The sequence below is a fragment of the Nematolebias whitei genome, chromosome 4 (assembly GCF_014905685.2).
Source record: "Nematolebias whitei isolate Nwh7 chromosome 4, NemWhi1, whole genome shotgun sequence".
Taxonomy (NCBI): domain Eukaryota; kingdom Metazoa; phylum Chordata; class Actinopteri; order Cyprinodontiformes; family Rivulidae; genus Nematolebias; species Nematolebias whitei.
Window position 1 is genome coordinate 55,357,370 of NC_056501.1, and position 11,728 is coordinate 55,369,097.

General features: G+C 39.9%; 1 protein-coding gene across 1 annotated transcript in view; it reads right to left on the reverse strand.

Moving 5' to 3' along the window:
* The window catches only part of mmadhcb (metabolism of cobalamin associated Db), a gene marked incomplete in the record, with an annotated part of 166,578 nt that extends 157,855 nt beyond the window's left edge, over positions 1 to 8,723 (reverse strand). Inside the window, 3 exon segments of the mRNA XM_037675451.1 lie at positions 6,368 to 6,506; positions 7,934 to 7,999; positions 8,520 to 8,723. Coding sequence (XP_037531379.1) covers positions 6,368 to 6,506; positions 7,934 to 7,951 — 157 coding nt within the window.
* Positions 8,724 to 11,728: the final 3,005 nt, after the last annotated feature.

Consider the following 11,728-nt stretch of genomic DNA (forward strand, 5'->3'; position numbering starts at 1 on the left):
AGGTCATTATTTTCCATAATGTAATGATAAAAATGAAACTTTCATATATTTCAGATTCATTGCACACCAACTGAAATATTTCAGGTCTTTAATTGTTTTAATACTGATGATTATGGCAAACAGCTCATGAAAACCCAAAATGCCTGTCCCAAAAAATTTGCACATCATGAAAAGGTTGTCTAAACAAGCTATTAACCTAATCATCTGAATCAACGACGTAACTCTAAACACCTGCAAAAGATTCCTGAGGCTTTTAAAAACTCCCAGCCTTGTTCATTACTCAAAACCACAATCATGAGTAAGACTGCCGACCTGACTGCTATCCAGAAGGCCATTATTGACACCCTCAAGCAAGAGGGTAAGACACAGAAAGAAATTGCTGAACGAATAGGCTGTTCCCAGAGTGCTGTATCAAGGCACCTCAGTGGGAAGTCTGTGGGAAGGGAAAAGTGTGGCAGAAAATGCTGCACAATGAGAAGAGGTGACCGAACCCTGAGGAGGATTGTGGAGAAGGGCCGATTCCAGACCTTGGGAGACATGCGGAAGCAGTGGACTGAGTCTGAAGTAGAAACATCCAGAGCCACCGTGCACAGACGTGTGCAGGAAATGGGCTACAGGTGCCGCATTCCCTAGGTCAAGCCACTTTTGAACCAGAAACAGCGGCAGAAGTGCCTGATCTGGGCTACAGAGAAGCAGCACTGGACTGTTGCTCAGTGGTCCAAAGTACTTTTTTCGGATGAAAGCAAATTTTACATGTCATTCGGAAATCAAGGTGCCAGGGTCTGGAGGAAGACTGGGGAGAAGGAAATGCCAAAATACCAGAAGTCCAGTGTGAAGCACCCACAGTCAGTGATGGTCTGGGGTGCCATGTCAGCTGCTGGTTTTGGTCCACTGTGTTTTATCAAGGGCAGGGTCAATGCAGCTAGCTATCAGGAGATTTTGGAGCACTTCATGCTTCCATCTGCTGAAAAGCTTTATGGAGATGAAGATTTCATTTTTCAGCACAACCTGGCACCTGCTCACAGTGCCAAAACCACTGGTAAATGGTTTACTGACCATGGTGTTACTGTGCGCAATTGGCCTGCCAACTCTCCTGACCTGAACCCCATAGAGAACCTGTGGGATATTGTGAAGAGAAAGTTGAGAGACGCAAGACCCAACACTTTGGATGAGCTTAAGGCCGCTATCAAAGCATCCTGGGCCTCTATAACACCTCAGCAGTGCCACAGGCTGATTGCCTCCATGCCACGCCGCATTGAAGTAGTCATTCATGCAAAAGGATTCCCGACCAAGTATTGAGTGCATAACTGAACATGATTATTTGAAGGTTGGTGTTATTGTATTAAAAACACTTGTCTTTCATTGGTGGGATGAAATATGCTAATTTTTTGGGACAGGCATTTTGGGTTTTCATGAGCTGTATGCCATAATCATCAGTATTAAAACAATTAAAGACCTGTAATATTTCAGTTGGTGTGCAATGAATCTGAAAAATATGAAAGTTTCATTTTTATCATTACATTATGGAAAATAATGACCTTTATCACAATATGCTATTTTTTTAGAAGGACCTGTGTATATATATATATATATATATATATATATATATATATATATATATATATATATATATATATATATAACAGAAATCATAGTTATTCATTTGACAAAATTAACTTAACATGATGCTGTGCAGTATTATATAAAAACTAAAAAAAACAAGGGTTCATTTTACTGAAATTACTTTATTTAGTAAAGTATTCAGTCTCAAAGTATAAAAATAAAAATGACCCTTCTGTTATTTAGATTGAAAACATCTGCACAAAATATAGATCAATAAATCCACCACAAAAACTAAAGTGCAGGTGAAGTTTCCCAAAAGAACTAAATAAAATGAAGCTTAAGATCTGTTGAGCATAAATGTAACATACAACAAAATATGTTGCCTTTAAATGAGCTATAACTTCCAGAACTTGTAACAAGGTGATCAGCTGACCCTGAAGCTTGTGGTGTTTCAGCTTCCTCTGTTCCTGCAGGGATGATTCATTTCTCTGATGCTCTGTCTTTGATCATCTGACTCTGTTCTTGGTCCATGGACTGTGGAACTCAAGAGGCAGTTGAGCTGCGCGTGTTTGTACCAACAGTTTAGAGCAGGGAAGACCTGCACCAGCAGCCCAGAGCGTGGTGCGGAGAAAGAAAAAAAGACTAGCTGCATTTGTACCAGCAGCTTAGAGCAGTGTGTGGGGGAAGGGAGATACGTAGAGCTGTCTGTACCTGCAGTTTAGAGTTGGATGGAGAGACAGCTGAGCCGCGCATTGTTTGTTTTTAGCTTTTTAGCTAGCTAGTATTGCGCGCAACTAATTACCGGTAGCGTTACGCCAGTACCGACAGGTGGAGGGGGGTGCGCAGTTGGGTTTGGTCGTTCGGCAGGTGCTTTACAGTTTCTCACTCCCCCATTCACTCATGGCTTTCTGTTCTATATACTGGATTACACTCTTTACAAAGCACTTTTTATATCTCACTCATTAAGAGCGCACAAATACAATATTTTTTTCAAATAGAGTACAAGTGCCGGTACACACATTTGAGTACGTGCCAATACTGAGTACTGATACAAGTACTAATCAGTTATGTAGAATCAGGTGAGGCACAAAAGAGAGAGAAATAATAAAAAAAAACAACAACAACACACCAGTAAAATAAAGCAAATATTGATATTCTTTATGTGTGTTAGAAATGTTCTTTCTCAAAGATTTCTCCCTCTTTGTAGCCAATGAAACATTTGTAAGCACTTTTGCATTGTATTTTCTATCTTGGGTTCTTTTTAAAACCATAAACTCCATTTTATCTGTGCCTCAGTCTGCCAGCATGGAGGCCTCTGTAGACACTGGTAACGATTTTATCAGGTATTTTGTTGAAAAGTCTGAGGTGACAGGTCTTTGATTCCTCATTCCACAGCTGACCCCTCTCTCTTTGTTCCTTGCTTAGCTGCCTTCAGCCAGTTTGAGCCCATTTCCCTCTCATCTTTAAAGGATGTTGCTGGTCATATGAACCCCTCAGGTTTCTGTGCTGCCCTCATCCCTGCATAGTTTTTTAGAGAAGTTCTACCCTCGGTTGGACCATCTGTTCTAACTATTATAAACAGCAGTATTGATATAAATGTGGCCCTCATTGTTTTTAAACATGCAGTAGTAACTCCATTAATTAAAAAAATCTGGACCCTTTAGTTTCTTCAGCTTTCAGACCAATCTCAAAACGTCCCTTTCTTTCTAAAATCTTGGAGAAAATAATTTTTATTCAATTAAATGAGTTTTTGAATGAGAATGGGATTTTTGAGATCTGTCAGTCTGGTTTTCAACAATTACACAACACCGAAACAGCTTTAGTAAGGGTTTGTAAAAATGTTCTTTTACCAAATGACTCTGGTCAGTTTGTGATTCTTGAACTCCTGGACCTTACTTCTGCTTTTGACACTGCTGACCACAGTATCCTTATATCATGGTTAGAACACTGGGTTGGGATTACTGGTGCAGCATTAGAATGGTTCCATTCTTATCCGAGTGACAGGAGCTTTTGTGTTAATGTTGGCGTTTCAGCGCCTCTTTTCTGTGAGGTTCCACAGGGCTTGATTCTTGGGCCACTTTGGTTTTTATTGTACCTCCTTCCTTTGGGGTCTATTGTCAGGGAATTTTGGTCAAGGTTTATGGATGTTTTTAACTACTATGGGAAAAATGTGAACTGCCCACAAACAGTACATTTCAGTAGCAGGGAGAGCTGGGTGAGGAGCTGATTTGAGGCTGCAGGCGTGCAGCTGTTGCTTCAAGGTCTAAGATATAAATACAAGCTTTGCACACTGCCCGTGGCAAATTCTCATGACTGGGCTCCATGCATGTAAAGCTTCTCAACATCTGTGTAACCTGTTGTGAAAGTTTGCCCTTACAACTAGTTAAAAATCTTCTGTTGTCGAGTGCGGTTTGAGTAAGTCAGATGAACAGAGGATATTTTTATCCAACATTTATTCTGAGGAAACATAGTCTTTCTTTTAATTATGTTGATGATTGTCAGATTTATCTGCCCTTAAAACCCAATAGTTCTTGCTCCATTCACCCTCTGTTAAAATGTCTTGATGACATTAAGGCTTGAATGACGTCAGATTATTCAAGTTTTATCAATAAGAAAACTGAAGTTGTGTTTAGCCATAGCTCTACTCCAGGCATGTTTCCTGTAAACCTAGGCTCTCTTGAGCCATATCATAAGTAGTCTGTTACGAATGTGGGGATGATCGTAGACTCTGATTTTAAGTTGAATACACAGAATAACTGTTTTGCAGAAAAGCTTCTTCCAGTTAAGGCAGATAGCTAAGCTTAAGTCAGAGTTGACCAGACCTGACCTTGAGAAGATAGTCCATGCCTTCATTACAACCCGACTTGATTACAGTAATGCACTTTATGTTGGGGTCAGCCAGGTGTCACTTTCACAACTCCAACTTGTCCAAAATGCTGTAGATCAGCTTTCAACAGGAATTTATAGGTTTGAGCACATTTCCCAGTTTTACCCTCCCTTCACTGGTTTCCTATGCATTACAGAATAGACTTAAAAATTATCCTGTTGACCTTTAAGTGCCTAAATGTCCTTGCACCCTCAAATCTCTCCAACCTACTTAAACCATATGTTCCTTCTCAGACACCGAGAACATCTGATCAGCTGTTTTTGGTTATCCAAAAACCAAGTTGAATGTGAAACCAAGTGAAGCTCAGAGAAGATCAGACTTTTCAGTTTAGGCTCCTAAACTTTGGAACAATCTGCCCCCCCCCCCCCAACCACCACCATCAGACAGGCCTCTTCACTTCCTGTTTTTAAATCTCTTTTACAAACCATGTATTTTTTTCTGATTTTTAACCTAGTGCGAGTCATTTTACCATTTTATTGTTCTGTGTTCAGGCAGCACAGTGGCACAGAGCTGCCACCTCTCAGTGAGAAGGTTGTTGGATGGAGCCAGGGTGCCATTCTGTGTGGAGTTTGCATGCACTCTCCGTGTATGCATAGGTTTTCTCCGGGTACTCCAGTTTCCTCCCACAGCCCAAAAATCTCCAGCAGTCACTGTGTGAGAGGTGGGGGACACCCTGGACAGGTCTCCAGTCCATCACAGGGACAAACAGAGAAAACTAACCATTCACTCTCTCACTCACACCTTGGGACAGGGGTCGCTAGGGCTGGGCCATGCCATATCGTTCACGATAATACTGGTAAAAAAAAAACTTGCGCAGCTTGGTTCAGTAGACTGTGCGCTCGGTTCTGTTGACGTGGCAGGGCACCACACTTGTATGATGGCAGGGGAAACAGTGAATGCATCAACCACCGATTTATGGTCAAGTCTGACCGCGGAGCCACCTGAGTCTGACTGTGCACCAACAGCGACTGGGAATTGTGCAGCTCAAACCTCGAGACCAGCTGCTTTTCTGAGGATCAGGTAATTGGCTGATGGTTCTGATCAGCAGTTCTTTCAGACAGCATTTAATTTGTTTTCAGTATCTGTCACATTTTTTGGAAGTTATGGCTCATTTAAAGGCAACATATTTTTTGTTGTATGTTACATTAACGTTCAAAAGATTTTAAGCTTTAATTTAAGTTTGTTTTTTGGGAACTGCACCTGCACTTTAGTTTTTGTGGTAGATTTTGTTGATCTATATTTTGTGCAGACTTTTTCAATCTAAATAACAGAAGGATCATTTTTTATTTTTATACTTTGAGACTGAATACTTTAATTAATAAATTAATTGCAGTAAAATTAACCCGTTTTTTTGTTTTTATATAATACTGCAAAGCAACAAGTTCATTTTTTTCAAATGAATATCTATGATTTCTGTTTTTTTTTTGTTATATCACAAAATTTATCATCATCGTCAGAATTCTCTGAAATATTACAATATCATATTTGAGCCATATCGTCCACCCCTAGGGGTCGCCACAGCAAACTAACTCCCATGAAGACGTGGCAATTATTTTTTACACCGGATGTCCTTTCTGACACAACCAGACCACTGAGCTACTACAGCCCTCTGTGTGGAGCAGAGAGCTGCTATCTAGGGCGCCCGGGGGACAAGATGGTGGTGGGGGTTAAGGATCTTGCTCAAGGGCGCAGAGTGGGGCAAATGAGGGTTGAGGCAGATGTGGGTGTTTCACCTTTTACACCCACATTTTGATGTTGCCGGTCTGGGGAGTCAAACCAGTGACCTTCCGATCACAGGCCCAACTTGTCTAACCTCAGTGCCACCACTCCCCAGACTAATTAGAATTTTAAACAATTAATAAAACATCAGTCCTAATAATGTGATTTGTTTAATCGTTCCTAGCTGCAGACAGGTACCCTGACGAAGAGGACTGGCAGCCATGATGGGTGGATCAGAACATGCAGCTGCAGCTGCACTGATGTTTCTGGTTACACACCGGACCAACACATGGATTCCAGGTAGGTAACTGACTAGCCTGGTTCTGTGGCTCAGCAACTGCAGGTGAAACAGAAGAAAAAGAAACAGAAGAAAAATAATTAAATAAACCAGAAAACCAAGTTTGATCAATTTCCTAAAATGTTTTATATTTTAAATTGACTGTAAAACCATAATGTTCTTTGATATTGTAATGTCAAAAATCTGTGGGGAAAATCTAAGCCTTCAGGAATTAAGCCTTAAATTTACCAGAACAAAAAATACAGACTTTTACAGGGACTTATAAATAATACATTTAAGAAAAAAAGATAAACGTGAAAATAAAAATAAAAAACAAACAGTACGCTGATGTCCACCACGGCTGAATGGTTTAAACAAAGAATGTTTGTAGTTTTTGAGATGAGTGTGTTTCTGTACTGGAATTGAACAGAGTAAACTTTAACATTTTAGTGGGAAACATTCAAGTGGGCAGAAGTTACACTGTGTGGAGGAACAGAGGGAGGTTTGTTGTTTGTTCCAGGCAGTGCAGTGACAGATCCTGACGAGTGGAGGGAGCAGTTAATCCTCCACCAGGTGAAACGACCAAGTCAGGGGCGGGACCAACTTTATGTTCGGCCACCCCAGTCATTTGAGGAAACTATACTTTTGAGCAATATAAAAACTAGAAAGCAAAGTTTCCTCAAAAGACTGGGTTGGTAGGTCTACATGAATTATGACAGTGGCCATCTTGGATTTTGACGTGTCAACCCAGTTTTCAATAGTTCATTCATTTATTCAACCTTTATTTAGATGGGTCCCATTGAGCCTCGAGGACTCATTTACAAGAGACCGGATTAGTGACCTTTCTTATGTCTGTTGTCTAAATTGGAAGTCAGTACTTCACTTATCTTTCAAGTTATCATGCTCACAACATGCTTGGATGGATGTGCGGCTGAACGGAGGCCGTACTTCCAATTCCCCCTTTTTGAACAATAAAAGTGAAACTAAGATTTTAAACATGATGCTCACAACACTTTGGATGGTTGTTGGTCTCTGTGAGCTCCTGATAAAATATGCATTTCAGTTCTGGCCTAGAACAGAGTTTGTGCTGAGTGTTTTTTTCTTTTCGTGTCAAAACCAGAACTCGCACAGGAAACAGAAAGAGCTGGGCTGAGGAAGCTCTACTGGGAGATCTGACTGATACACATCAACGGGAGCGGGGGGGTATTTCTTCCTTGTCGGCAACAATTCTTCTTGTCAGCAACAATTCCGTTGTAAATATTACAAAATTATATAATCCATGTTTATTACTGTCGTGTTTCACTTTGGTTGAACCAGCACTTTGGTTGGCCTTGTAGCTGTTTTAAGTGCTCTATAAATAAAGTGGTATGGTATGGGTTCATTTAGTGTAATATTTCAGCTGTACAATCACCTGGACTGAAGGTGTTTAGTTTAAAAGTAAAGGAACTGAAAATATTCAGTTTGTTAGAAACAAAACTGCTGTTCACCTGACTCACATAGGCCATCCAGCTACGTCCCAGGTCACCTGCAGAGGTCAGAGGTCAGGAACTCACCTGCAAGAACAGGTGCAAGCATGACGTAAGGATTCAGTTTAACTTGGACTTTCAACACATTTCAAAACACGTAGTGGAGGAGTCAGCTACTACCACATCCAACTTCACATGTGGAAAACTGCGAGTCACAGCAATTAAAGTTTTCTATAACCAGTTAGCTGTGGCAGCCATCTTGTGTCAGACTGACTAAAATGTCATCATCACCTGTAGGTGTTCATCCAATGTCCACTGTCTGAGAGTTTTATTCAAATTAGTCCAAGGGATCATGAAACATTTTACTGACAAACACACGCTCAGAGGAACAAAAACATCATCGCCCTTTCTCCCATGACAGTGAGTAATAAGGACATAATAACCAAATAAACACATAAAAATAAAACGATGCAGAGATAAAAACAAAAAATTCTCACATTGAATTAAAAACCCGTGAGCGGCTTTATGAGACATAAAATCCAGTCAGACCCTAGAGGATATTAGTTGTGTAAAGTTGACCCAACAGACCGATCATTTCATGTTTCACCTGACGAAACGCAGCAGATCTTCTGCTTGTTGTTGAAGGACGACAAACAGCAGCTCTTGCGTTTACAGCCGCAGGTGTTTAAATCGCCCAAATGACAGGAACAAAACACAAATCAAAGTATTTCTTCTTCTTGCACAGAGATGAACCTAAACTATTAATTTTGATCTTTTGCAGGTCTATACTCAGGCACTCTCACCCGGACTAATCTGCACATGCGCGATAGCGCTCGGAGTTGAGCTTCACAAACAGCTTGTGTTCACTACCGCCCCCTCTGGTGGGGAGCTGAATGACACATGAATGACTTTTACACAAAAATAAACTAATAATAAAAAAGTTTACTATTTTTCAAAGAACAAAATTTAAATTAAAAATTTCATACCCTCTCGTCCATCAAGATAATAAATAAAATATTAGTTGGGATTTGTGTGCATTAATACTGTATCCAACATTTTTCAGTCAGGTCATCTGGACAGTTTCTCTTTTTTTGTGCTGAAACATTTCGCCTTCGATCTGGAAGGCTTCATCAGTCAAGGAAACACACAACAAAACTGGTTCTTCCCCCAACATCTTACTCCAAAGTACTGGTTTGTTCCACTTTGGAGTAAAATGTTGGGGGAAGAATCAGTTTTGTTGTGTTTCCTTGACTGATGAAGCTTTCCGGATCGAAGGCGAAACGTTTCAGCACAAAAAAACAAACAAAAAAAACAAAAAAAAACAGTCCAGATGACCTGACTGAAAAATGTTGGATTGTATACCTGGATTACTGAGCATGGACTTTATTATTAATACTGTATACACCCCCCCCCCCCATTTTTTTTCATTTAACCTTTATTTATACAGGTAGTCTCATTGAGTCACGAGAACTCATTTTCAAGAGAGACCTGTTTTTGGGAGCAGATGGTGGGGGTTAAGGACCTTGCTTCAGGGACCCAGAGTGGGGCAAATGAGGGTGGAGGCAGGTGAGGGTGTTTTACCTTTTCCACACACATTTTTATGTTGACAGTATCAGGAGTTGAACCAACAACCTTCCAATCACAGGCCCATCTTTTCTAACCTCTGCGCCACCACTCCCCTATATAAAGCAAAACAAAGAAAGATTAAAATTTGTTTCCAAGAGATTACAGAAAAAATTGGTAAAGTGTCAATGCAGAGCTGATTGTCAATGTCAACTTCTTTTCATTAATTATAAATTTGTTATTTAAAACTATCTAGACCCAGAATTCAGAACAAGTTAGTTTATTCTAACTTTTTATTTATAACATGGGAGGAGACCCCTGATGCGAGTAAAATTTCACATCAGGTGTGTGATGTTATAAAAATCGTGTGTAAGGAGTTTCAAGTCATGCTAAGAGTTTTGGGCCCTTTTTACACACCACGTTTGAGTGAAACCAGAGCTTTTTTTGCTGCCATGCATGTATACAGCAGCAGCCCTCTTTCTCTCTGAAACCAAATGTGTCTGAATCCTGGTTTCAGAGGGAACCCGCTGCAGAGGTGATCAAAACGTGTTAAGTCACATACCACAAGCAGCTGCAGTCGAAAGTTTTTCTACTCTAACATCGGTTACAATAAATGGCAGAGTAGTGTCTTATGTGCACTACTCAACTTTTTTCAGCATGTAAGAGAAAACCAACATGGTCCAAAGGAACGTTCTTGTACTCACCATTTTAGAGGTAACTGTGATCATGCAGACACTGCAGGTGATGCATGCAGTTGAGCATCAGGTTTGACAGATAACCATGTTCTTTGTCCTCTTTTCTGTGCACACGATCACCAAACATCTCATCTTATGGCATGCTCACTCAGCACATATAAGTTTGGGTCAAAGTGACAGTAGTTTTTCATTTCCTATTTGGCATATCTGCCTAGCATGGAAAGTAGTGTATCTATGTAAACTGGCTTTTTAAAAGTTAAATAAACAAAAAAGATAAATATTGAAAAACCGCTAACGCTCCAGAGGTCACTCTTGTGTAAACAGGGCCTTAGTTATTGTGGGAGGGGTCCCAGCACTCCTCTGAGAGGAACTCCTGTAATATCAAGTCATGCAGGGGGAGTTTTCAGGAGTATTTTGGGAGGAATTTCCTACTCATCATCTGTTTCCTTTTTTAATAGAGCCACAGAATCAGGTACAAAATGTAAGGTTGTAAAACGATCCAGTTGTGAGCATCTGTTGTCTAAAAATATACTCCATGGTTTCGATTGGTTAAGATTAAGGGATGCATCTTCAAACATGTTTGTGCTTTGGAAAGCCGTAAATGCAAATACAGATTCTATAAATGTGGTTTAATTATCAGATATACTAACAGTAATAATAATTTTCATCAGATTTAATATCAGGGTTCCTATAGCTAGCTGCTAGCTTTGTTCAGCTTGGCTGTGGAAGTGAGTGGTTCTGACATATTCAAACCAGGAAAATATTACAAGCTGTGGAAATACATTAAAATCTCACACTAAAATAACTTTATCTGACATGAGGACGAGATGGGTTGAAAAGTCTACACAATCATTAAAAAAACATTTTCCTGTATTCTCTATTCCATCCTTGTCTAGACCTGGAAAATATTAAAACCTAACTACAGATTTTTCTCGAGTGCTAGACAGTTTTTTGTCATTATGGCAAAAACACAAAACACTTCACTAGATGAAGAACTTAACAGAAACAGAAACCTGAGTAGGAAGAGAAATAATGACTTTTTTTATTGTTGATGATGAACAAATGTGAAAACCTCAGAAACATGAAGGCACATAGAAGATGGATGCAGTAAGAAACCTTAAAAAGATTTTACTTTCCAGGAGTCCTGAGGTTATTTACAAAGATCAGAAAATGCACAACTATTAAATATTTAAATAATATTAATTACATTTTGTTGGTTCTGTCAAAAATAGTCCTATAAAGTTATTTGAAGGTGTAAAATGTTATCAGATGGTTCAGTTTGAGCTCAACGGATGAGCTCCGACAAATCCTGTACAGGTAAAGGGCAGCTTCTGAGGAGGAAACTTGAAATCTTTATATTTGTAAATGGATCATTCTGCTGAAATGATCGTTCAGCATTTGTTGAAAATCAACTCTCTTCCAGAAGCTAGAGAAGGTCAGTAGCACAGAACACGTCCACCAGTGTTTAGGTACTGATCCGAGTCGTCACTGGCCAGGAAGAACCACCTGTCTCTGATGAATCAACTCAAACTCCTTCTTGTACCAGTCAGGAGCCTCT